Source organism: Trematomus bernacchii, unplaced genomic scaffold (genome assembly GCF_902827165.1).
Source record: "Trematomus bernacchii unplaced genomic scaffold, fTreBer1.1, whole genome shotgun sequence".
NCBI lineage: Eukaryota > Metazoa > Chordata > Actinopteri > Perciformes > Nototheniidae > Trematomus > Trematomus bernacchii.
Genome location: NW_022987714.1, coordinates 6,242,220 through 6,266,731, shown reverse-complemented (window position 1 = coordinate 6,266,731; position 24,512 = coordinate 6,242,220). Strand labels below are relative to the sequence as shown.

At 42.9% G+C, this 24,512-nt stretch overlaps 1 protein-coding gene across 1 annotated transcript in view; it reads left to right on the top strand.

Annotated features, from left to right (window-relative positions):
* Positions 1-24,512, top strand: part of wwox (WW domain containing oxidoreductase) — a 130,492-nt gene that overhangs the window by 44,955 nt on the left and 61,025 nt on the right. Inside the window, exon 8 of the mRNA XM_034141830.1 lies at positions 1,361-1,625. Within this exon, the coding sequence (XP_033997721.1) occupies positions 1,361-1,625 (265 nt within the window). The remainder of the gene's footprint in view (positions 1-1,360; positions 1,626-24,512) is intronic.

Genomic DNA, 24,512 nt, shown 5'->3' with positions numbered 1-24,512 from the left:
GACGCTTTATCAGTTTCCACCACAGGGGCTTACTGTGGAATTGGCCCAACACAGGTTTACTGCATCAGATCTGGTCAAACAAGGGGAGATGTTATCCTTAATGAAATTACCTCTGAGAGATCTAAGCTGCAGCTTTGGCTCTGTACTTTTATGTACAGAATATTTATTTTAGTTAACCGAAATCTATATAATCTATATTTCATTATGCTCTTTTATGTGAATTATCAGGCCGAGTAGTTCATGGATTGCAGCGAGAATTTATATCTCCCGCATTTGAGGTGTTATAGTAATAAAGAGGCAACATCAAAGCCAACTATTAAGATCAAAGTACGTTGGAAATTATGTCTAAATCTATGGTGTCACACACGTTGGACCTTTAACCATGACTATAAGCTATTATGAAATTCAAATAAAAAACAAGTTATCTGACATTCAACAAAAAGAAAAACACATGCTTTTGAGTTTGGACCCCTTGTTCTCTTTTTCTAATAATAAAACTTACATGAAGGGACCACTGAGATGTTCAGATTTAAATAATAGAGTACCCTGATTAAAGAAGGAAATGCATTTCCTAAGATTGTAGTTGTCTGAAAACAGTAGGCCAAGCTGAAATTGAAAGGATGTTGACGTGAAAAATGTCAGTAGCCCATGAAGTCATCCAAAGGTTGGTTCCCCCGAAACTTAAAACTCATTCTGGTAGTAAAACAACATTTAGTTTTAACCAGGCACAACTTCAGCATAACGCGTGAACAATTTTGGGGGGGAAACTGCATTAGATGCTAAAGCAATTGATTTATCAACCTCTACTTGCTAAAGTAGTTATGAAGTTGCGGCACATGAAATGAAAAGCCTGCAGATGTTGTAATTTAGCCAAGCAAGGATGTTGCGGAAGGCGACAGTAAACAAGAGGCAGCGAGCTTGTAAAATCACAACAAGGAAACCAGGTGACATTTTGATTGGTTGTTTTCTAATGACTGCATTAATACTGTATGTGGGATGTGTTCCGCCGGTTTGGAGCCCATGTCTCTCTCTCCCACACATACTCAAACTCGCACGACACACAGGGAGTGTGGTTCTTGTTCTTGTGTATTGTGATGTTATTGCGTGACTGCATAATAACACAACGAGTAGTGTAATGTTTAAGAGGCCTTGTCAAACATCTGGAGTTTAACAGCTCAGTCGCAGGCAATTAAAGAACATCATGTCACGTCTTTGATTTGTATGCAGCCAGCACCACACATCTGGCGGGAGAAAACACACACACACTCACACTCACACTCACACTCACACTCACACTCACACTCACACTCACACACACACACACACACTCTAACTCCTCTTGATCTGGACTCTGTTTCAGGTTCACAGACCTGATAGACTCCTGTGCTAAAGTGGACCTGGCCCTGCTGTCGCCCCAAAAGAAAGACTACTGGTCCATGCTGGCTTACAATCGCTCCAAACTCTGCAACATCCTCTTCAGCAACGAGCTCCACCGCCGCCTCTCCCCTCACGGTGTCACATCCAACGCGGTGCATCCTGGGAACATGATGTACACCTCCATCCACAGAAGCTGGTGGCTGATGACCTTTATCTTCTCTCTGGTTAGACCCTTCACCAAGTCTATGGTAGGACACAAAACCAATTTAAAAGAAGTGTTATAACCTTGTGACTACTAAAACTGTAACCTGACCAATGGCCGCCAACTGAAAACCTTTTATAACCTACAGATGTTGGTAACTACCAGATTGGATTGGTTTACATTTGGTAACTTGAAGAGTTGATCTGTAACCTGCTCTCATTTCCTACATGGAAAGAAAGCCGGTGAATTTACCACACTATATTTTTGTTCTCGTGTCCCTTACTCAGCGTATATATTTGTCTTGGCACGTTCCAGGGAGAGAGGAGAGGAAAGGGATGGAGAGGGGTTGATCTGCTGAGTGCTGAGGGCTCAGGGAGAGAGCCTGGGTTTCACAGATAGAGAGATAGTCTGTGGTTTGTTTTCCTCTTCCTCCTGTCACTGTTTATTTAACTCTGAGAGGCGGTTCCCCTATCCTCTCACAAGGGTAGGCGATATTCCAGATCCTGTGTAGCGCGACTATTAGGTTACAGTAAATGCACTGCACAAACTCAAGTCTCTACTCCTTTGCAGTCATGTACTCCAGAGTTCTAAGATAATTATCTCTGTCAAATATGTTTTTACCATCTACCCCATTCCCATCAGGAGAACCTATTACCAGATATTTTCAGATGCATTATCTGAAGTTTTAAGTCATATTAGCAGGCTTACTCAACTTTATATTTCACAGACCTGTCTGAGAGCAGAGTTACAGTAAAGACGTTATGTCCTCACAGGCTGAGGGGTACAAAGGACTCCAGGTGCTGTGCCAGAGAGACCTGCAGTGTTTTATCTGTTTACAAGTTTAATGTAGAAAAATAAAACAAGATTCCCTTGGAGAATTGACACTTGAGTGTGATGGTGGTGGGAGTTAGCGTGTCCCTGTGACCCTGGGAGCTGTGTTATTGGGTTAACAGATAGGGTCTTCCTTTGGTAAACTTGTACCATGATAAGGGGCTTGGTAAACACAATACAATTCTGTGGTGGGGAAGGAGCTAAAGGTCCCGCAGAAGATACATCTGAATAAAGTTTCAAGTATCAAATACATACAAGTTCTGTGCCTTCATTTTTAAGGACTCTGATTTGAAATTGGCCTCTATACATCTTTGTAGGTAGGCCTCCCTTTTTTTGGCCTATGCTCTCAGTGCGTTGGAGTATCTGGCTTTCTAGTTTGTCTCTCTTTGTGTTCAGAGGAAGGGATGGGGACTTCTCATAGCTATGTTTACCTTACAAAAGTAATGCACTGAACATTGTGAGTGGGTCTTGCTCGATGGGTGGTTTCAAAAACACAATGCTTTTACCCAGGAGTCTGCTGTTTGGGTACGGTGTGAAACCATAATTGATTTTTTCAACTTGTAACTTTTGAACTGAAGTAACACCACTTCTATACTTATTTAACCTACACCACATCTTATTTTGACAACAAGGCGTGTTGGACAGAGAGTGAATACACATACTATACAGAGATGCTGTATGAGAAACCAATGTGATTTTGGAATATTGAACAATGTAAATCTATTCTAGTAGACCTCAACAATGGAATTATGATCAGTAGAAATGGCCATGTCATGGGACCTTTAAGATCAACAGTCTGTCTGATCTGAACCTGGGTGATGATATGTTATTGGTCTTCTTGAAAATTAATAACACATTTTCATGCCATACAACAATTTTCTCATACAGTTTTTGCATTGGAATGAGTTGTAACACATCTATTGTACAGTAACTATTTCCTGTCAATAGCATCTAAATAACATCACAAAATTAAACAGCTCAGGTTTCCTCTCAAGGCAATAACCCCTATAGTACAGCAACTCTTGTGAGTGTGTGGGTGTACAACACATGACTGCATAAGAGTGTTCATAGCACATGTGTGTGCTTATAAGGTGATGTAAGGTGCCGGAGGTTAACGTCCTCACACACCTTGGATATGAACGATAAAATACAACAGCATGATTTATCTTCGTCTATATTGTGTCCTCTGCTCTGTAAGACTTTTCAATTGATAGCAGCTCTCTACCCTTTAGGCTCCATGGCCTCCTAATATATGCTTTACTTTGACTATTACATCTTTCCATTAGCTGGTCTTCGTACTTTATCAATTTAGTGTTGGCACTGAAGGGAAAATGTGATGTGTTGAAAGGCAGCGTGTTGGAGTTTTAGTGAAGCGTTATTCTGATCCATCATGTCTGACAGACACAAGGCCCCGGGCCGTCATTTGTCTCTCCTCCTTCTGACATGGCATGAGAGATGAGAGGAACTACTCTTCAGCACCTTTCGCAAAATGCCACGCTGAACATTTCCTCAATTTGACTTTTCACTAAACACTCCACTCCCCTTTTACCTTCTCTAACATGTGTCTCTTTCATCATTTGCTGTCTTGTTACAATCTATAAACCTGGTCTGAGTCCATTTTCGCTGGACCAAAATCAGTTTAACATGCTTTTATAACCGGATAATTTGGAAGCGTACCCCTAGAGTGTATGACACTGTGGTGTTCCTCGTGTGTGTAAGAGAGGGGTGTGTAACATTTTGGATGCAAGCGCACAGATGCAATTAGCAGAGCGGTTTCTCCTCCAGAACGGGGCTATGGCTTTTCTACACGTGGTTAATTAAACGTAGTGTGGATGTTAGTAAATATTAAAGGACAAAGGTAGAGCTAGTAATTAAATTCTGGCGTGCTGACACAGCGATTAGCCTAAACTCATGTCTGATAAAGGCCACACACAGACACACAGACACACACACACAGAGGCACACCCTTAAGCTGAGCATTTGCTCTTATTTAAATCTGGGCTTGATAAGGCCCCTGAAAGTGTATCCTCTTTAAAAATCCCACTCCTCACTCCTTCTGCCCCCACATTAAGGGCTTAATAAAACAGTGATATTATTTCAGTTATTGGTTGCAGGGATATGAAGATGGTATCGCTTTAATTGCTTGCGTACGCTTGCGGGATCCATGGAGATTGTTCTGGGATGCAAACATAAGCAGAATGTCGATTCCAAAAAACAATCACAAAGCCCCCCGTGTGTGTTCTTGCGCAAATAACCAGCCTCTCATTTAAAACACAGGTTTGATTTATAGGAGCACAGGTGGAGTGATATACAGTTGCCCTACACGAGGAAAAACACACACATGGACAAGCGCACACACATGAATGAACAATATGGAGACTACCGAACCACCTGGAGCTACATGTGGTCCGAAATCTTTCATTTGAGTGTTGCAGTAAAGGCGAGGAAATGTCATGTCAGGCCATAAGCTCCACATTTGTCCATCCAATCATGTCCATGCTTTCCTCCCTCATTAATTGTGCGTCATGCTCTCTTATTTTATCAGCGCTTCACTTTTACCCTTCACTTTGATCTTTTTGCCACTGCCTTTTGCTCGCGTATTACCAACATATATTTTGACTTCCTCATATTTTGCATCCTTTGTGTTGTGGATTCTACTTAAGGGAAAGAAACTTCTCTATTAGCAGGAAGCACAGCCCACTCTGCTATTGATGTACAGAGCTGATTTCTTTTTTGCTGAGTTGAGAAAGGCATCTATAAAGAGCCATGACATTTTAATCAGCCAAACTATCTCTCACTAACATCATGTTCCCCTCCCCGCGCCTTGATCTACTTATCAGAGATTGTGCGACCAGGCCTGTAACTCCTGTTTCTTTAATTCAGCGTGTTTAGAGTGGGAGTTTTCCCTGTGTCCTATACTGTGATTATCAGCGTTGAATGATCTGGCCTGCAGTGGTGTGAATGTGCCCCGGATATGTGTGTGTTAGATAGCGAGACTAAGGGAGAGCAAGAGAGGCAAAAACAGCGCTTATCAGAGATAATGCTCAACATTTGATTGATGCAGATATTAGTTGATTTATTTGATCTAGGATATTTAAGAATAAAATGTTGGGTCTCTGACGTATATGCTGTAAAAGTTATTAGACAGTTCACTTTGGATCAAAACTCATATTAAAACGGCACAGAATGAATTTCAGTGACTGTTGCAGTTATTAGTTGGGCTGTAACCTTTGTGAAGTTGTCACCGTCTTGTCGCGCTGTAACGCTGACCCTGTGACATTTTGTTGACTGACTGATTGCTCCCTCAAGATCAGTGTACCCTCAGGCTCCTAGCAGCTGTGCTCAGCCTATACTCATCTAATCTATACCTTAACTATAGGCACAGACAGTAGTGAGCTGAATGGAGATCAGTGTGGGCAGTGGCTCCAGTACCTCATCATAATGGATAGAAAGAGGGGAGGGAGGTGTTATGGGCAAAGGCCTAAGAGGCGCCTCTGGTCCAATCAGACAGCTGAGTTCCCCCAGGGGCCGGTTTCATCAGCGCTCTCGCCTAGTCCCATGCTTCTTAACGTTTTAGCATGATTATTTTACCCAGGATCCTGCCTCGGGCACCAGGCCACCTTTTTACATATGCACAGGCTGAACTTTTGACCAGGCACCAGCAGTCGGGACTGTATTAGAGAAACGGTTGTTCTGTCATGAGATGTGGGACCGCCATTAGCTCCTGCAACCAGGAGCTCTCTCTTGCACCTCGAGGGTTAACCCCAGAGACAGGACCTGAAATGGAGACATCAGCATTACAATATAACGTACAGTGGTGCTGTATGTGAACACAGCAGCCACTTTTACCTCAGTGTTCTTTATCAGTTTCTCTCCTGCAGACAGACATGAGGTCAGGTGCTCTATCTGGTGTAGCACACAGACGCTGCTGAACACACCCGGGCAACCTCTGCGTGTGTGTGTGTGTTAGTGCTCCGGTATTGTGTGTGGTGCTCAACCATGTGGAAAGAAAGAGGAGCAGAGGTCCCAATCTCCCCGCCAGCCCCCCTTCCCCTCCGTGGGGTTAGATGAGCTGCCAGGCCCTTGTAATAGAGTCCTCTTGGATGATTAGGAGCTACGCAGGAGGGGGTCAGCTCCAGTCTGACTGGAGACACTGTGCAGGTTTCTTCAGAGGGGTAGTGGATATTACACATTATGCCAATTGGTATGAGGTTCACATTCTCAGAGTGGACTTCTCTGATGATGCACCAATTTCCTTTTATGTTTAAGATCATTTTTGAGGAACTGGTATAACGAACGTGATGTTCCAGCCAGACATTCCCTGCTGTGCTGCTGAGAGGGAAATAGATGTAGAGGAGTAGAGAGAGACACATAGGGGCAGAAAGACGTGTTGGTGTGGGGTTGGATAAAAGCATACAATCCTATTTGGTTGTATTGACATGTGTGTTCCTGCCCAATCCTGTTACTGGGATTATTGTCCACGGAGATACCATTTCATTAAAGAAAACACACACACATGCTCCAACACACGCACACACACGCAAGCACACACAACACACACACGCACATGGTCGGTAAACAGAGATGGCCTGAGGCCTGGTTATGCGCTCCATTGCACAGGGAAACTGTGTAAATGGTTTATTGTGGATGAGTTGATGTGATGGAGAGCGTGTCTGGATCAATAAAGAACCAATCAAATGCTGACAGTCTGCTACTGTATGCAGTCATTCACCCCTCCTGCCTGCGTACAGTTATACAACATGAGTGTGAAGGAGGTAAGAACAATATCCCTGTTGAAAGAACAAAGTAGTAATTTTTTAACAATCGAACTTCCAAAAATGTAATTCAATTGTAGCCGCTTGGCAATGTTGATGTCTTTTTCCAAAATACATTTTTATCCCAGTGCACATTACCACTTTTTTAAATGAATTTCTTTCACAGACTTTTGTTTTGTTTGTGAGGAAACATTACTGAAAGCCTCAACCACATCCTCCCTGCTCCTCAGCTGCAGACACCTCAGGGAGGCCATTAGGACTGAGTCTGAGTCTGGGCTGAGTCTGAGCTGGGGCTGGGCTAAATTACCCCAGAGCCACAGGTCAGAGCCAGCTAGACCCTCATTGCCAAGGGACCCCGTCTCTAATAGAAGGGATCAGAACAGGCCAAAGAGGCAGAAAGTGACCTGGCCAGAGAGACATCCTTTCTCACTTACCCTCTACTCTTCCACGGTGCCTCCCTCACCCTCCATCGCTCTTACCTTTTGAGCTTCAGAGCTTTTCTCCAGTGAACCTCACAGAGGAGAAAGATGTAACCTATCACCCCTTCCTCACCCGACTCAACACACACAAACACACACACACACACCACTCCCTCCCCTCTTTGTTGTGACATGGAGCTGATGGACTATTTTTCAAATTGATTTCAAAAATGTACATAAGCAGCCGATCCCCTAGCCCAGATTACCTATTGATTTTTAATATGAAAAGCTCATTATATAAGCAGGAACTGCAACACAAAAAGCTAGCCAACCTTTGCATAAATCCTTTAATTGAATTTCCAGAGCCCGTGGTTCTACATTTTTTAATTAAATCCATTTCTTTTTTTAAGGGTTGCTGTGTAATTTGCATGCTGTGAAGTGGGTGCTGTCCCAGATAAAGTGCCATTGATCCTTATTAAGGCTCACCTCTGGGCTCGCTGAAAACCAACCGCAGAAATTAAATGTGCTCATGGTGCATACACTTATTGCCCGCATGATAGGATTAGAGGCAGAGAGAGAGAGTGAGGAGAGGGAGGGAGATAGAGATGGAGGGAGAAGGAATGATGGGGTAAAGGGGGGGCTTATTATTAATAGTTGTTCATATTAATGTAATATTTCACCTTTTCCTCCTCTGGGGTGAGATTGTAAAGCGCTTGTTTATAAATACAGTTTGGTCTGGGTATTGTTTGGGGTTCTCATTAAACACACTGATGGTCTGATGTGTTGGGGTGTTACTGTGATTTCCCAGTTCGGAGGTAGCATTTAAATCTGTCACAGCACCGAGAGATATGACCCCATGTTCATGTTAAACACATTTTCCTGAAAAACATGCACCTCTTTTTATTTTTGATTCAAACAGGCTTCTTTTTAAATGAAACAAATGATCATATACAGTATCTCATTGATCTTCAGGAGGTCACAGTCTGTAATCTTTTTTAAGGAAAGGGTGTTTAACCACCGATTTAGATTAAATGATACTTCATTGTCTCGTCCCTACCCTATTTAGCATCAGGTAACGGTGAGTGTGCGAGCGGTGATTTTTATCCTGCGTTTGTGCTCAGTGATAGCTGGTAGAGCAGGCCTCTCCTTCCTGTCTTCCTATATGCAGATGGTTGAGTAAATCAATAGGGATTAACCTGTGACCCCAGCCACATACTTATAGCCCAGTCCTCGCTGCTCACACATCTTTCATCAGTTTCACTTAAACACTGCACCTCACTCAATAAGGCACCACACACTAATTCATTTCAAAGATGGAGAGGCCCCCCTATCACAGACCTTGCTCTCACACACACACACACACACACACACACACACACACACACACACACACACACACACACACACACACACACACACACACACACACACACACACACACACACACAGTCATCTGCATTTCCTTTTGAGTGAACATATTCAGTACATGCATAGTGAGGCAATGCTACTGATTGTATGTTTTTCTTATTGATTAGTCCTCCAATTATGTATTTGATTATTTAAATCAACATTTTGAGTATAAAATAAAAAGGTGAACATATGTGAATTTTGCTTATATTGGTCACTTAAACAATTACAGATCAAAAATAGTAGTGCTGGGATTTTCTTGGAGCAGCTTTTAGGTTTACAAAGGAGTCTTTAGGTATTTAGATTTCAATGCCTGTACACTTGTCATTTCCCAATTTGAGATCGATAAAGTACCTATCTATCTATGGCTGAAAGTATTCCCACGATAAATGTCAGAAGGTAAGAAACATTTTTTTTCATCGGTTTATTTTCTCTTTTGATACATAGAAGAACAAAAAGAAAGACGCATGTGACGACGATCTAATTCAGTCTTTAAAAAAATCTTGATCTTGGTGCAGGTTTGGATTTTTTTATGCACAGACACACAATCTGCATTCTCTCCTTTTTTCTCTCCTCCTCTTGAAATATTGACACCGGCTGACTGATTGCTCTGATGTCTCTGTATCTTTTGTGTACATGTCCATGTGGAAATGTGGGTGTTTGTGTGAGGTGCACGTATGAGTGTGTGTGTGTGTATGTTTGTGTGTTGAGCAATGCAGTGTCAGCAGCTTGTGCTGCAACTATTGACCCAGGTCTGTCCTCTGCTCTGACTGGCTTGTGTCCCTAACTTGTCATCTCTCTCTCTCTCTCCCTCTCTCTCTCTCTCTCTCTCTCTCTCTCTCTCTCTCTCTCTCTCTCTCTCTCTCTCTCTCTCTCTCTCTCTCTCTCTCCTCTCTCTCCTCTGGTGGTTGATCTTCTTGTGAGTTGATTAAAGTTTTGCCACCTTTTTAAAGTGATTGTTCCTATCTAACATCTCAATATATATATGTTTTCTCTCATCCTGCTAGCTTTGTCCTTGTCCAGTATTGTTTCTTTTCATTTTAGCATCTTTCTCCACCACATATTTAGCATGAAAACACATTCATCTGATAGGGGTTAGAGATATGAATGACCTCAGTAATGCACAGACTGGTACCTGAGCGCTCAGCAATGCTTTTAACCCACAAACAGGTTCACATAATGCTCTTCACTGAGTGATGGTTGAAGGTCAAATCACACACACAGAGTAGGGTGTCCGTTTCTCTTGGGACACACCTAAATAACAGGAACGCCTCACCTCTCTTTACCCTGATTGTAAAAATAGATTGATGATTCATTTCCTGTATTTTGCCTTTTTTTTCTGTTTGCATTCTATAATCACCCCATCACTTATTCCACTTTCTCTTTCACTCTTTCTTGTAGTGCATCACTCTCTCCCGGGTGGGCAGAAACACACAGTAGCTACTCAGTGACGTGTGTGTGGGTGCTGGCCAGAAACAAAAGGCTTTGATTTCCCTCAATTCATTTCATAATCCAATCAATCAGACTAAAACAGCTTGGTTCCTTTTCTGTCCTCCTCTAACCAACCAACCATACATATTTACACATATACACACGCACACACATGCGGAGCGCCTCCTAAATGCATGTGGATCAGGTCGTTCCAGTAGTGGGGACCCCCCCTGGGGTTAGACCACTCTATGTGTTATTGATTGCATTGCTGTTGCATGTTGTGCTCAATCATGTGTTCCATGCGTCTGGCGTTGTCCTCTCCCACCTGGCCCATTAGATTAGGCTAATGCATTCAACCATTGATTAGTCATTACACTCAGACCTGATCAGCCAATCGCCTACCTGCTTTGACTCCACTTGACCCGTGAACCCTGAATCTCATGTCATCTGGCCAACTCTAACATGTTAAACACACACACGCCGCTCACAGCTCTATCTGATGCGTAGCATGTCGGGGGGGGTTGTTGTGAGGTTCAGCTGGGTTCACTACCTGTATGATATTCAATACTGATAGCATTTGCACGCATTTCCTAATCACATGCATCAGAGAGCTATAGATTGTATCATTGAGCATGGAACTGTTGAACCTGTCATTGATCTCACATTTTGAGTGAATGAGCGTGTTGATTGGAGAGCATAAGAGCTCCTTATGGAAGTCACAGTGAGACCAAGAGGTATGAAAGGTTTGTGAGTGTTTCTCAATCTCTGTTTAATTTTACTTCAACATTTCTATTTTATACTATTTCATACTATTTATTTGTACCCTGTTAATCGTATTTGACAGCCACAGTTACTACTGTACTTTGCAGACTAAATAACAACACATGTGATCAGTCAAAGATTAAAGAAGAAGCAGATTCAGAGATATTTATTTTACATACTTTATATACTGTATCACATATTTCTTTATTGTCATGACCTGATGACAACATTGCCCACAATTACGCGCAAGGAGCAACAATTCAGTCAGGACTTCTTGTTTTAGCTTTGTAGCTGCAAATGACTCCTCAAGCTGAGATAAGGAGGGAGCTAAAGGAGTCTTTTATTATTCCCTCCTCAGGGCTTTTCTACTTTTCAAAATGTCCGAATCCTGCTGTTAAGCCACATTTAGTTTTTACATAGTATTTCACAATACATTTAAAGGGACTCTAAGGCAATTCCCCTTTAATAGTTTTACCTTTACATGCGTTTATGTATCAATATTGTCCATCCAACTATATACTAAGTAATATTATAAATATGACAGTGTCTGTTCTGCTGCATAATGACCGCTTTTACTGTTAATATAATTACGTTTTAATACAGTTCTGAATGCAGGACTTGTAATAAAGTCATTTTAAGGGTAGTTCTGTTACTTTTACTTAAATAATTTGGATACTTCCTCGACGACTGGTTCCATAATCCTGTATGAACAAACCAGAATCTTTCAAATCTATCCACCGTGGTTTCAAAGTGTTTTCCTCTCTGCCTGACCCTCCAATGTCAAGACTCTCACCTTGACAGTTGTGCTTTAGAAATAATTAGTCCCTCCCTTCTACCACTCCCATCCTCCTTATTTCCTCTTCTCCTTCTTTTTGCCCTCTCTACAGTATTGAGTCTGTCTGTGAGGAATGGCTGTTTTAGGGACAGTCCCATTGATGTGTGTGTATGTGTGTGTGTGTGTGTGAAGCACAGACCTGAGTGATCGGGGATAGATGTCCTCATTGGATATGAGCTGGCTACTCCGTGGCTCTGCATTAAATTTGTATTGAATAGGAAACTAATGATTGGATAATTGTATTGATGTTTCTGATATTGAACATATAAACAAAATGTTCTTTTGAAGCATTGTGTGAGTGCTGCGCCCCAGGGGGGGGGGGGAGGGAGCAGTCCCAGTTGTGCTTAAGAAAGAATAAGTCCATGTTGAGTCCATAGTGTATTGGAAAAGAGAGCGAATGGATCGATGGGGACTTGGTGCTTGAGACACACTTTAATTGTATTATTTTCTTTGAGGTTTCTGTCCTCCCATATCCATCTCAACGCCGAAGTGACAGATTTGATATGTATTGCACACATTGTCATGAAGACAGATATGAATTTATTGAACAGTTTCAAAAAGGAATTTGTTCTGCTTTTATGAGTAGACCCTTACGGACCATGAGGGGGTTGTACTGCTCGACAAAGGAACTGTCTTTTCATGTTTTCAGTCGTTTCTTTGGTTAGTTCTCTGATGCCTTTTTGTTTACGTTCAATTAATGCTGTACCGCTGCTGCTTGGAAATCCTCTGAATCAAACACGTACAACTTTCTCAAAGTGGAGATGGACTGTTTCTTTTACTGTAAGTTTGATGGGAACAGATCAAAGAGATGAAAGATGGCAAGACTCAGAGTGGAGGAAACTTGTTTAATTAAAATGAAGCGATGAAGAGGGGATAGAGGGATGTTCTTTGATGCGTGTTCTGGATGCACTGTATACGTTATGCAGTTATTATATGCGATTTTTGTTTAAGAGGTTCCAGCAGAGGGTGGGACAGTAGGAGGTGTTGCAGACTCAGGGAAGGAGAGAAGCAAGGAGTGAGCTTGATGAAGTTTCTGATTATCCCACCTCCTCTGGCACCGGGAAGAATTACTGAATGCCATTTGGGTCAGTGCTCTTTATGGAACTACATTTATGAAATACATCTCTCCCCCTTTTTTTTTCCTCTCTTTCTGTCTCTCCCTCTCTGTATCTCTCCCTTCCTCCCTCTTTCTCCTCTAATTGGAGATGCAATAAAGGTGCGTGGGGTCAGTGGTTCTTCAAGGTGAGGCCGCATGTGTGTCTCGCTCTTATGTTCTCCTCCAGACACACGCTCAAACCCACGGATAAGTGTCATTTTCTGCCTAGCTCACAGAAACCACAGGCCTAAAACCTCAAACAACTTAACTCACCCGCTCTGTTCTAAGTTTCCTTCAGTAATATACGGCTCTATCAGTCTGCAGCTCCATGCTTCCTGCCCTGCCCTCCTCTCAACTCTGCTCCATGTCCTTGTGCCAGCCCGGTTAGCTAGAGGGCACGCTGTGGGTGAATCAGAGACAGAGCTCTGCCAACACACCCAGCGGGAGAGGTAATGCCGAGGGTGCCAAGGCCTCAAGAGAGGGAATAGGGAAAACATGAAGATGTGAGGTGAGGGGGGGGGGGGGGGGGGGAGATTTTGGCTGGTTGGAAATGACTGAAAGGAGAAAAAGAAAGACATTAAAAACAATTCTTCACTGAGTATTTTAGTGTAGATAAACAAAGAGTTCATACACAAATGAAGATTGAACGACCTTCTCAAATTCCTTCTCCTGAATATGTTTTTTTGTGTTGAGGTTCCAAAGCCGGTGCAAAGCCACAAGTTCACAATGAAGTGCAAGCCCTTTGTCTGATGAGCGCAAAGACCCCAGTACCACTTCAGGCCAGTAGGGGTCATTGTAGTTCAACTGACTGAGCAGAACAGGCCCATCAGTGAAGTTGGAAGCTGCGGGACAGCGAGCTGTGCTTCATTTTTGCTCATTGAGTCACAACTCTGTTGTCACAGGATTTACTGAAGGCATGCAATTAAAATCTGCATTTATTTAAAAAGCCAAAATAATCTTAATCTTCCTCATTCTGTTTTGCTTTTTGATAGGAGTTGCACACATGTAATGGATGGTGACCTCTGCATGAGGCCTCGGGTCATTTAGGTGGTCTTGATGCACCTCTCACTGAAGTAAGGTTGCTGACGGCACAGAGCTTAGTGGCTCTTTTGATGTAATACCTCATGATTCCTTGTTATGCTTCAACACAAAGTACCAAAAGTGCAAGGCGGGTAAGATCAGGTTTACACTTGTGAATGAACAACACACCGCCCTCTGCTTCACCTGCCGCTTTAGCCTAATTGATTTAGCACTTGGGCTGGTAATTTAATGTCCAGGATGAAGAGGGCTTTGCAAAGTCTTTGCCCCCAGGTATTGCTTGAGACACCAGTGCTGAGGAAATAATTGCAGAGTGTGTCCTCTTTAAAAGGCTGCCTCGATCACCAGGATGTTGGAGTGCTGAGGAGGGACAAACTCTCCCTGTCTTTCTTACTTCCTCTCTGCATGTCTCTTCATATATTTTACTGTCATACAACATGCATCTCTCTACCTGTAGACTTTTAAAAATGGTGTTAGGATTGAAATGATCCTTTCTTCTGTGAACACTCAAATACATTCTATTAAACGTTTTGTAAAAGGGTGTCAAAAGCACCAGTTTCCATGATGGTTTTTGACGTGTAACAAATATCTATATTCTATATTGGTTGAATCTTAACACTATGCTCATTTAAAACTCTTATTCGCCACCCTTAATTTGTGTATACAAATTAAGCATGCCACCGCTGCCATTGACCTCCAGTAGATGAATATTAGATGAAGCAGCAGCCAATATGTGAATAGCTGAGTTCAGGACGGCAACGATTTTAATGGCAGCGAGCAGCCATTAACAGTATATCTGAAAATAGACAGAGGATTTTCCATAGATCATTAATGACGGAAAATCTATCCCTCTTTCCCTTCCTCCATCCCTCAATATATATCTCCTCTCTTTCTATTTTTCTACCTTTACTATAATTCACCCATGTCATTTTTTATTTGTGCGCCATATATTTCAGCTTCATCTCACTGCTGGTGTCCGCACCGAGGCTTTCAGCAGAGACACAGGCCTTTCAGGGGCTCGCTATTAAAATGCAGCAGATATTTGAATAGAGCCTGCTAATGTCTGTTTAGTATATAATCCACGTCCCCTCCTCCCATATTCCTTGTTATTCTAGTTTAGTGCTGTAATCAAGCAGGGCTTGCCAATAAAGTTTATTGTACGGAGCTAAGTGTCAATATCACACACACACCCAGGGCAGAGAGGTCTCTTTAATTAGAATAGGAAAGAGGAGGCTGTGTGTGTGTTTTTTGTGTGTGTGTGTGAGCGTGATTGTGTGTGGGTGTGCATATATGTGTGTTTGTGCATGTGTTTATATGTAAATTTGGCTTTTTCTTGATGTTAACCGTCAGAGACTGTGAAAGCCATTCAGCATTAACTGCAGGCCTGTTCTTTGTTAAAGGGACAATGTGCGTATGAATACAAAATGTGATACTGGAAAACAAAAATCATAAATCTGACACAAATAAAGGTTTCACTGCTTTTATAAGCAAATCAATTCAAGCTTTACATGACTACCGAGCCTAGATATTTGGAATCCACTGAACAAACAATAATCCCGGCTATATGAGGTATTGATTAGGCCTACTCCCTCTCTGTGAGGTGATGGTATAACCTGACAGGAAAACACTTTCACAACTCCTGTGTGCCAGCTCTAGGTACAGGCACAGATGAGCCACATTCAAACTATTTATCAACCTTTTCATAGGGCCTCTCTTGGAAATGTGGTCATTTTCATCAGCCACTTAATTGAGTATAATTTCATTTTTTAGAGTAGAAGCCAGATTTCATTTTTCTCGGTTCCCACTATCTTTCTCTCTCTGCTCTTTCCTATTAGGCCACTTCCAAACAGCCTGGTTAATATGTAGAATCATATTACTGATATGAATTATTTGATAAAAGACAATTTGAGGCAAGGGAAAAAATGGAAAACACCTCCCACTCCTAAACACACAGTCCCACGGTGGTGAGGGGCGGGCTCGCAGCTTCAATCAAATAGTAAAACACAAAACCATTTCCTATTACAATGCAAAGAGATGAAAGACAGATTAAACGTCCTGTATGGGAGCCGGGGCCCATGCCAACCGCCGATAGCTGTGCAGCCTGACGAGGGAGAGGAGATGATGACAGAGGAGAGGAGAGGAGAAGAGAGGAGAGGAGAGGCAAGAAGGGAGGCGAGGGGTAAATGCGCGATGCAGTGAGGGAGAGCAGATGGAGGAGTAATTTGCGTGGGATGTGGTAGATGGGGGAAACATGGCTGTGTGTCAGTGCTGAGCGATGCCTCCCGTTCTGTAAGAAATCAATTTAGGGCGGGACGGGGACGCCGTGCATACAATAATTGAATATTACTGCTTACTATCTCCTTCACATGCAACTACTCTGCTCTGCACCGTGAACTGTATGGGGAAGTGAATGAGGCGGGAGATAGGGGTTAGGGCAAAAATATTGAAGAGGTTCAAGTACTGTGCCGATAATAAGCTGATACTCCAAGTAATCTCCTCAAGTTAGGACATGATTGAGAAGAGGAACTGTGTGAGTGTGTGTGTGAGTGTGTGTGTTTCTATCAGATTCTCTGCCTGCGCACCCTGTCCTCTCTCCCGTCTGTCTGTCCTGTCCTGTCTCTGTGAATCGGGACTCTGACCTATCAGATCCGTCAATCCTGTCTGGGCCACATGGCATGATCAATAATCACAACTGTTAATCGATGAGCTTTTAAATAAGCATCGACCCTTCTCACAAGGTTAGCCTCGTTTATAGGTTAGCATTAGGCTAAGTAAAAACAATCAACTGGTCATAACAGCGCATATGTCTTCAAAGGATCAAAAGAAAAGTTGTTGTAGCTGCATAGCGTCTCACAATCTGCATAGGTTTCTGTATGTGTTCACAATTTGCTTCACTTGTTGAACTGAAGTGCTCTCAAAAGCAGCTGTGAAGAACATGCATCTCAGCCTTTGATTAAATAGCTAAATAAATGACATTACTGTGGCTCACTATTAGTCCTGAATTGTGATATCCGGTTAATTCATCGTTAATTTGCGCCTTATTTCCACATGGTTCCTCTGTACAAGCGCTCATTAATTCTTTGAAATGATATCAGACTGCTCTGTTATACTATCATTTAATCACCTCCCAACATAATAATCATCCATTTATCATAATGGATGATCAGGAAACATTTAATTAGGATAATTACTCATTAATCCACCCAAGGAGCTTTTTTTTTAGAAGGTGCATCGCAGATTGTTTGCGCAGTTTGAGTGCGGCAGAGTGTGTGCACATGTTTTGTGTATTTGTGTGTGCATATGCATCCGGCTTGGTCTCAGTAATATTCGTCACTGTCTGATTTACTGTAGTAAGGTTGCATAGCAGGCAGGGATCCACTGCATTTGTCTCCATTTCTTAATGGTATTTCAACAGCTCCTACACCATCGGCCGTTTCTCATTTTAATGACTGAGAAATGACTGTGTGAGAGTGTGTGTATGTGCGTGCGTGTGTGTGTGTGTGTTTATGCACATATATGTTTTTCTTCTTTCAGCAGGACACAAAGCTGTGCTATACCTGGGCCGCTGTTTGCAAAGACAAAACAACATCAACAATATTTCTTTGCTTGAGTGGGAGTTTCTGATGGATGTGGTAGCGACTGGTGGCTATTGAAGAGACTATTGTTACACTGGTTGACGTGATTGAAATTGGGTTTCTTTTCTACCCTGCTCACACACAGATGACCCCCCCACACATGCACACAAGTACACACACACACACACTCAAACACAGAGATGGTTCCTACAAGATCTGACAATTACAAGAGGGGCTTTTAATCAATCTGCTTGGAGGGGCGAGTGATGGCAGTGGAGGAGGAAAAGGAGTGATTGCTCCCTCTCAATCTTTCTCTCTCTTCCTCCCTTTTGCTTTTTTCATGTGATTCGTCCCCCGTGTTTTCAACCACAGACTATTTAAACAAGCCCCTTTCCTCACTTCCCTCTCCTTCTTGTCCTGTTTTTTCCCCTCCCTCCTAGCGCTTCATGTTTGACTATTAGCTGACATGCACACAGGGAGCATCGCTCATCTCCCCAATTTCTCCTCCTCCTGCCTCGCTCCCACCCCTCTCCTCTCCTCCTCCTTCTCACTTCTTTCTCCTGCTCCATGTATAACTATTAGCAGACATGCTCTCAGGGAGTCTGATGAATATTTTAGCAGCCGCAGGGAGGGGCTCCGATCCTCCTCCTCGCCTTCCAACACATCTAATGGACCAGAGTCAGTGTTTCCCTTCACACAACTTTACATGGCGCTCTAGGTTTCCGCACTGCACTTGAGCACAAACTGTGACATTAGACCGTGTCTGGTTTCTACAGGTTGTATTAGAGCGGGCCAGCAGTCCTGGGATAGGAACACTGGGAGGGATTGGACTGGAGCTGGGGTCTGTTGTACATGGTGAGGTGCAAGATGACAAAAACACATTTTCAAAATAACGTGAACACCTCGATGTCCAAGACTGAATAGACTTAATATACAACATGTTAAACAATAGTGGAATAAAAAAATATAAAAATATTCACAAAATCATTCATCAATGATTTGCCTTCTTAGTATTTCCACTTTAATGAAGGGTTGGGGGAGTTGTGTGAAGGAACCCTGAAGTTACTCTTTGTCACTTCATGCAGAAAGACACAAGCAGTTTAATTGGAATAATGGCAAAGTTCAGTCCCAGAGAGAAAAGGCTCTTTTCACACCTTCTGTCCCCCAACAGATCAGCCACATAAACCATAGCAATTTGCAGTGGTTATGAAAGAATACAAACAGTGTTTCTGCCTTGATTCCCTCGATTTGATCACGTTATACTGTTTTTCTTTTTCTTCCTTTTTAGTTTATTGTGCTGAGTTAAAATATGTTCTGCTATTGATCTAACTTCCTTGGGTTTTGTCAGACAAAACAACACATTTAAAGTGGACCTTGGGTTCTAACTTACTTTATTGATTAGACTGTTTAATCTAAAAACCTCACACATCGTTGACTACAGCAACCTGCACTCTTCACCCTGAACTCTGCCATGTCCAGCTGACGGTATATATTGCTGTAAATACAAACTCTCAGATTATTTGATGTTATTTGACTGAACCGGACATATCTGTCTCCTTATTTGTCACCAGTTTGTCCTGAACTGTAAGGGAGTTTTTGAAATGCATTTCCGACACAATTCACCACTGTGGTACAGTATCTCCTTTTGCCCCTATTATCCTTTCACTTGTCTTTCTCCCTGCTTCACTTCCCTTTTTTTCCTTCACACCTTCCGTGTCTTGTCTCTCTGTGTGGTACAGTATGCACTGTGTGTGTGTGTGGGTGCTTTTACAGTGTGTGTGTGCGTGCACGCTAATCTTTAGATGAGGGGCTGGTGGTTAAATCATGATGCATAGTCCAGGGCTGCTCTGGCCACTGTCATTAATCAGTACAGGGGCGGGGGACGTATCTGCTTTTTATCCATCTCTTAAATCAGTCACTGCAGCTATCGGCAGCCCTCCCTCCTCTCACCCCCATTCTCCCTTCCATCTCCTCCCTCACCCCCTGCTCCCCCCCTCCCCCCACGGGCCGCTGATTGAAGTGGCATTGTTTGGGAGACAAGCGGCGCTCAATCAATAGGCAGTCTCACTAAATTACCGTTTGCATGAAAAATGAAGGGCCGCCCAACCTGACTCTATTCAGCTGGGGATGTGTGTGTGTGTGTGTGTGTGTGTGTGTGTGTGTTGTGTGCAGATCGGTGCGAGAGATAGAAATGTGTGCATGGGACTGTAGGGAAGGGGGTGTGTGTGTGTGTGTGTGTGTGTGTGTGTGTGTGTGGTTGTGTGGTGTGTGTGTGTGTGTGTGTGTGTTGTGTGTGTGTGTGTGTGTGTGTGTGTGTGTGTGTGGTGTGTGTGTGTGTGTGGTGTGTGTGTGTGTGTGTGTGTGTTGTGTGTGTGTGTGTGTGTGGTGTGTGTGTGTGTGTGTGTGTTGTGTGGTGTGTGTGTGTGTGTGTGTGTGTGTGTGGTGTGTGTGTGTGTGTGTGTGTGTGTGTGTGTGTGGTGTGTGTGTGTGTGTGTGTGTGTGTGTGTGTGTGTGTGTGTGTGTGTGTCAGGGGACAGAGAAGACAAAGTGGGCAGGTAATGAGAGCATGTTGTGCGTCTTTCTCTGCTACGGTGTAACATCTCTGGGAGACCACCAACAGCTGCATAGGGATGCGGAGACACAGGGGCTCAGGGCTTCCTGCTCAGGTATTGATCATGGCTTGTTAAGGACTTCTGCTGTGGGCCGACACTGTGACCCTCACCCTTCCCCTTCACCCTTCAACTTTACCTTTCACCCTCACCTCTGACTGACCTGCTCTGTTTGCTGCTTCTTTTATCTCCCACCTACCCTCGCTCTGCTCAGAAGGATCAGCGATTGATGGATCTTTTTGGATTTTTATGTGTGAGCACATGTAGCGATCGCTGTCGAAAACAATTGACTTTACTGGTGTGTGTGTGTGCAGTGTGCAGTTTTGGATGGCCAAGGTAGGCTGGAGTGAGGTCTCAACCTCTCTGCCTGTTTGTGCTCTGCACTGACCTCTGGCTATTAATCATCTCTAGATCTGTGTTTACCCTCAGTTCAGCTCTCCAGCACACAGGCACCTAGAGGGGCAATTAGAGAGGAACCGCCGCCCCAGAGCAGAGGATTGCCCCCCCTCTTCTGGTCGCACGCAGTCACACGTACACAAACACACACAAACATACACATACACAGAGCGAGCCTCTGAGAAGCAGGACCGAGCTTCACCTCGAGAGCCAGCTATAATGTTTTTATTTACTTTAAAAGCATCCTGCTGTTAATACAAGTGGCATATCACAGTGCTGCCATTATATTTGTATGGGAGAGAGTTTGCGCATCTCTTTGTTGAAGTGTATTATGTGTGTGTGTGCGTACATGTGCAAGTGTGTCTCCCACCCCCACAGGGCATACCAAACATGCATTAGTATAAGTTGCGCAGGCTGAGGCTCATCCAGTGTACATATGGTAATGGATGGTGTGTGTGGAACATGTCAGCCACCTCATCATGTAAAAGCCTTCGTGTACAGGAGGGAGCATAGAGGGCTGGCAGGTAGGCATTAGGCAATATAATGGCCTCTATTTTTACACCGTGGAACACAGTTGAAGAGGCGACGCTTATGAAGCTTTCAAAAAAGCAGACACGCAGGTGGGGCGGGTTTATAAGTGGGTAAGTGAGAGTATAAAACTGCCTTTTCAAATCGCCTGACTGTTGGACCCGTTTGTCTGTGCCACTGTGTCTGAGAACAAGTGTGTATTTATGTTTGTTTGTGTGCACACATTTGTGTCTGCTTTTTTTCATTTTCATCAACAAAGTCAATAATGAGCAGTCCAGTGGTGATATTTGTTGGATCCATGTTGTGGATGTTGTTGTTTTTATGGCTTAGTTTGATCCGAAGAGTGTAGAAAGAGTGTTTTTAATGACCTGCTCCTCTCTCTTACCATATGGATTGTGGTGCTTCTGACTGAAATACTACCCTGTCGACTAGAACAACATCAGCCTCCTTAATCTTAATCAAACCAAGTTTTGATCAGAATGGTTTGTTAGATTATCTGTGTTTCAGGGTAATTTCTTCAAATGCTAACAAAACTTTTCTGTGAACTTTAGTATTTAGTTTCAGCGCCTACATAAACACTCGCATACCTTCACCCATGTCTGTGGTTGGAGGGAGTTTGCCAGGGTCTTGTGCTGAGTGGATGTAGACCTGCCGAGGGCCCAGGGAGGTAGTTAATCTCTGTGTGTATGACATGTGTGAGCTCAGGGTATTGTACTGTATGTTTCCCTCTCACTCAGCTGTACTTAATGTAGCCCATAAAAGCTACACAACAATAAGCTACGCCTGGCACTCAGGCCACCATTCGGCACTACACTAGCCCGCTGAGCAGGATAAATGACTCCTATAAACCTGTCACACACATACATACACACACACTGGAGCGTGCACAGACTATAGAAAGTCATCTCCCTGGCTGTGGAGGATCTGCTGTGGTTCTCAGTGCGGTTGTGGGAAGTTTGTTTCACTCTGTGCGGCGTGCGGTAATAACCAGAGCGCTGCTCGTAAAAATCTGAGGTAGAAGAAATATGGACGGAAAAGGCTTCTTGTTATCTAGAATCCTCTCACTCAAAGGATATTAATGGAGGCACAGCATTCATGTGATGGTTCCATTATGCATCGGGCCTCCGTCACAATTGATGCGATTCTTCTCTATTCGTTCACCTCGGCCCAGTGTTCAATCAGTGGCTAAAGACACATCCAACTTCCCTAATGTCCCGGACCTCCCTCTGCATCTCACCCAGGAAGAGTGATCTACATTAAGAGGGGATACAATAGCCCTTCCATGTGATCGCTAGCCCCAGCGTTCATAAATGAAAGCCATTTAAAATCCATAAACCTGTTATTCTGCATAACACCTTATGAATATATGTGTGTATGAGCAGTAGTTAAGCGCCGGTTGGTGTTGTGTGGCCGGCGATAGATGGCCCCGGGATATGTTTAGGTGTGTGTGCCGTGTTTGTGTGTGTGTTGGCATATCATGCTGTGTCTGTTGTTACACACTACTGTAATGAGTCTCTGGGATTGAGAGGATTTTATCTATCATTTTTACAAAAACACCCACTAACCGTCCTGACTGAGTGCATTGTAGTGGGAGCAGTGAAAGAGCTATTAGTCTATTTATGGATCCAATGTGGTGTTTATCAGTCACAGACTCACCGTGGCACAGACAGCATCATCTGGCCCCTCATGTTGCTTTTAATGATTTTCCTGTTAAAGATGTCAATGTCATGTTTCTCTTGTTATTTTCACAGTTGTCCTGGCAACCACAGATGAAAACTGGTGCATTCAGGTTTAGTGGCATCCAACTAGATTTTGATAAAAATGTAAATGTGATGTAAATCCTAATATTTATTCTTTCACTTAAAAAGAAGAAAATGAAAAAGGCTAAACACATTATCTCTGTATTTCTTATGTCTTGCCTATTTTGGCACCAGCCGTGGTATTCATCATAAATAAACCACATAGATAATAGTCGTCGACGAGAAATCCATTTTCATTCTTGATATTTATTCAAGCAGTTCTCTCCCATGTTTATACAATCCAGAGTATTAAAAGATTGATTCAATTTGATGTTTTGGAATAAAATGCAAACAAAAACAGATGCTTGTGTCTTTCCTCCCCCCTCCAAGCTGAGGAGGTATTGTGGTTTATGTAAACCATAGAGCTCTGAGCTCTATTCTCGGCCTGAAGCTCCGCAGAAAGACAGAAAGAGAAGGCAGCGATGCTGAACTACACCGTTGTGCTATACAGCAGCAACACTGTGTGGGTGAGAGCTTAAAGATGTTGTCTGTCTGAGGCTTGGTACTGCTGCTACAATATGACCTCATTTTAGTTACTATAATGGGTTTGGGTACCAACCTACGGCCCAACTACCAGAGAGCACCATACATTTGCAGGTTCTAAAAATATTATGGAACAATTTAATTTGATCTTCTTTTATCATTCGGTATCTTATAACATGGATCTGAAAACCTGCTTCATGCCTTTTATTCAGGTGTTGAACTTACCTACATTTGAATGGTGACCCCTGGCTTCTCTCATATTGTAGTTTACCACTGTCACTCGCCCAATCAGAGTTTCCATGTTTAGTCCCGGGCTGCTATAAAATGCACCTCAATCTAATTTTAGGCAGCATTGTTTTTGTACTTGTGTCTAGTTTTGATATTTTTTTCACATGCTAAATTACACTGCGGACTGGAGCAGGACATTTTACCTTCCTTCCTTCATCCTCATGCAGTGCTTCACATTAAAAGCTAATATAATCTCTGTCTAATAGGTTACAGATGGAAAAAGGCCTTGTATGATTTCTACAAGCAGCTGGTATTGTTTTCACCTTGAGAGTCTGTGTGTGTCATAATGGCAAACTATTGTCTTCGAGACACACAGGAGGAGTTTTGAGCCACAAAATATACAAGACTTAAGTAACTCACAAAACTTTCCAGGTGTGTAGTTGAGATTGGTGTGGTAGCAAGGTATCTGGAAGTAGAAAGATGGGAAGAAGCCATGCTAGATTGTCTCTAGTTTTAATCTGTATTGTTGTTTATTGATGAGTGGTAGTTTTGTCACATTTTACCGTAAATAGTTTAAATAAAAGTTTTTGTTTGAGTTATATTTTGTTTTTCACTTGACCATTTTTGTAAGTTGCCTCTCTTTCCTTTGATTGCTGCTTTATTTAATTAATTAATGTAATCAGTTTATTTCTATGGGGTAGGTGTGAGTCACCTTTGAAAC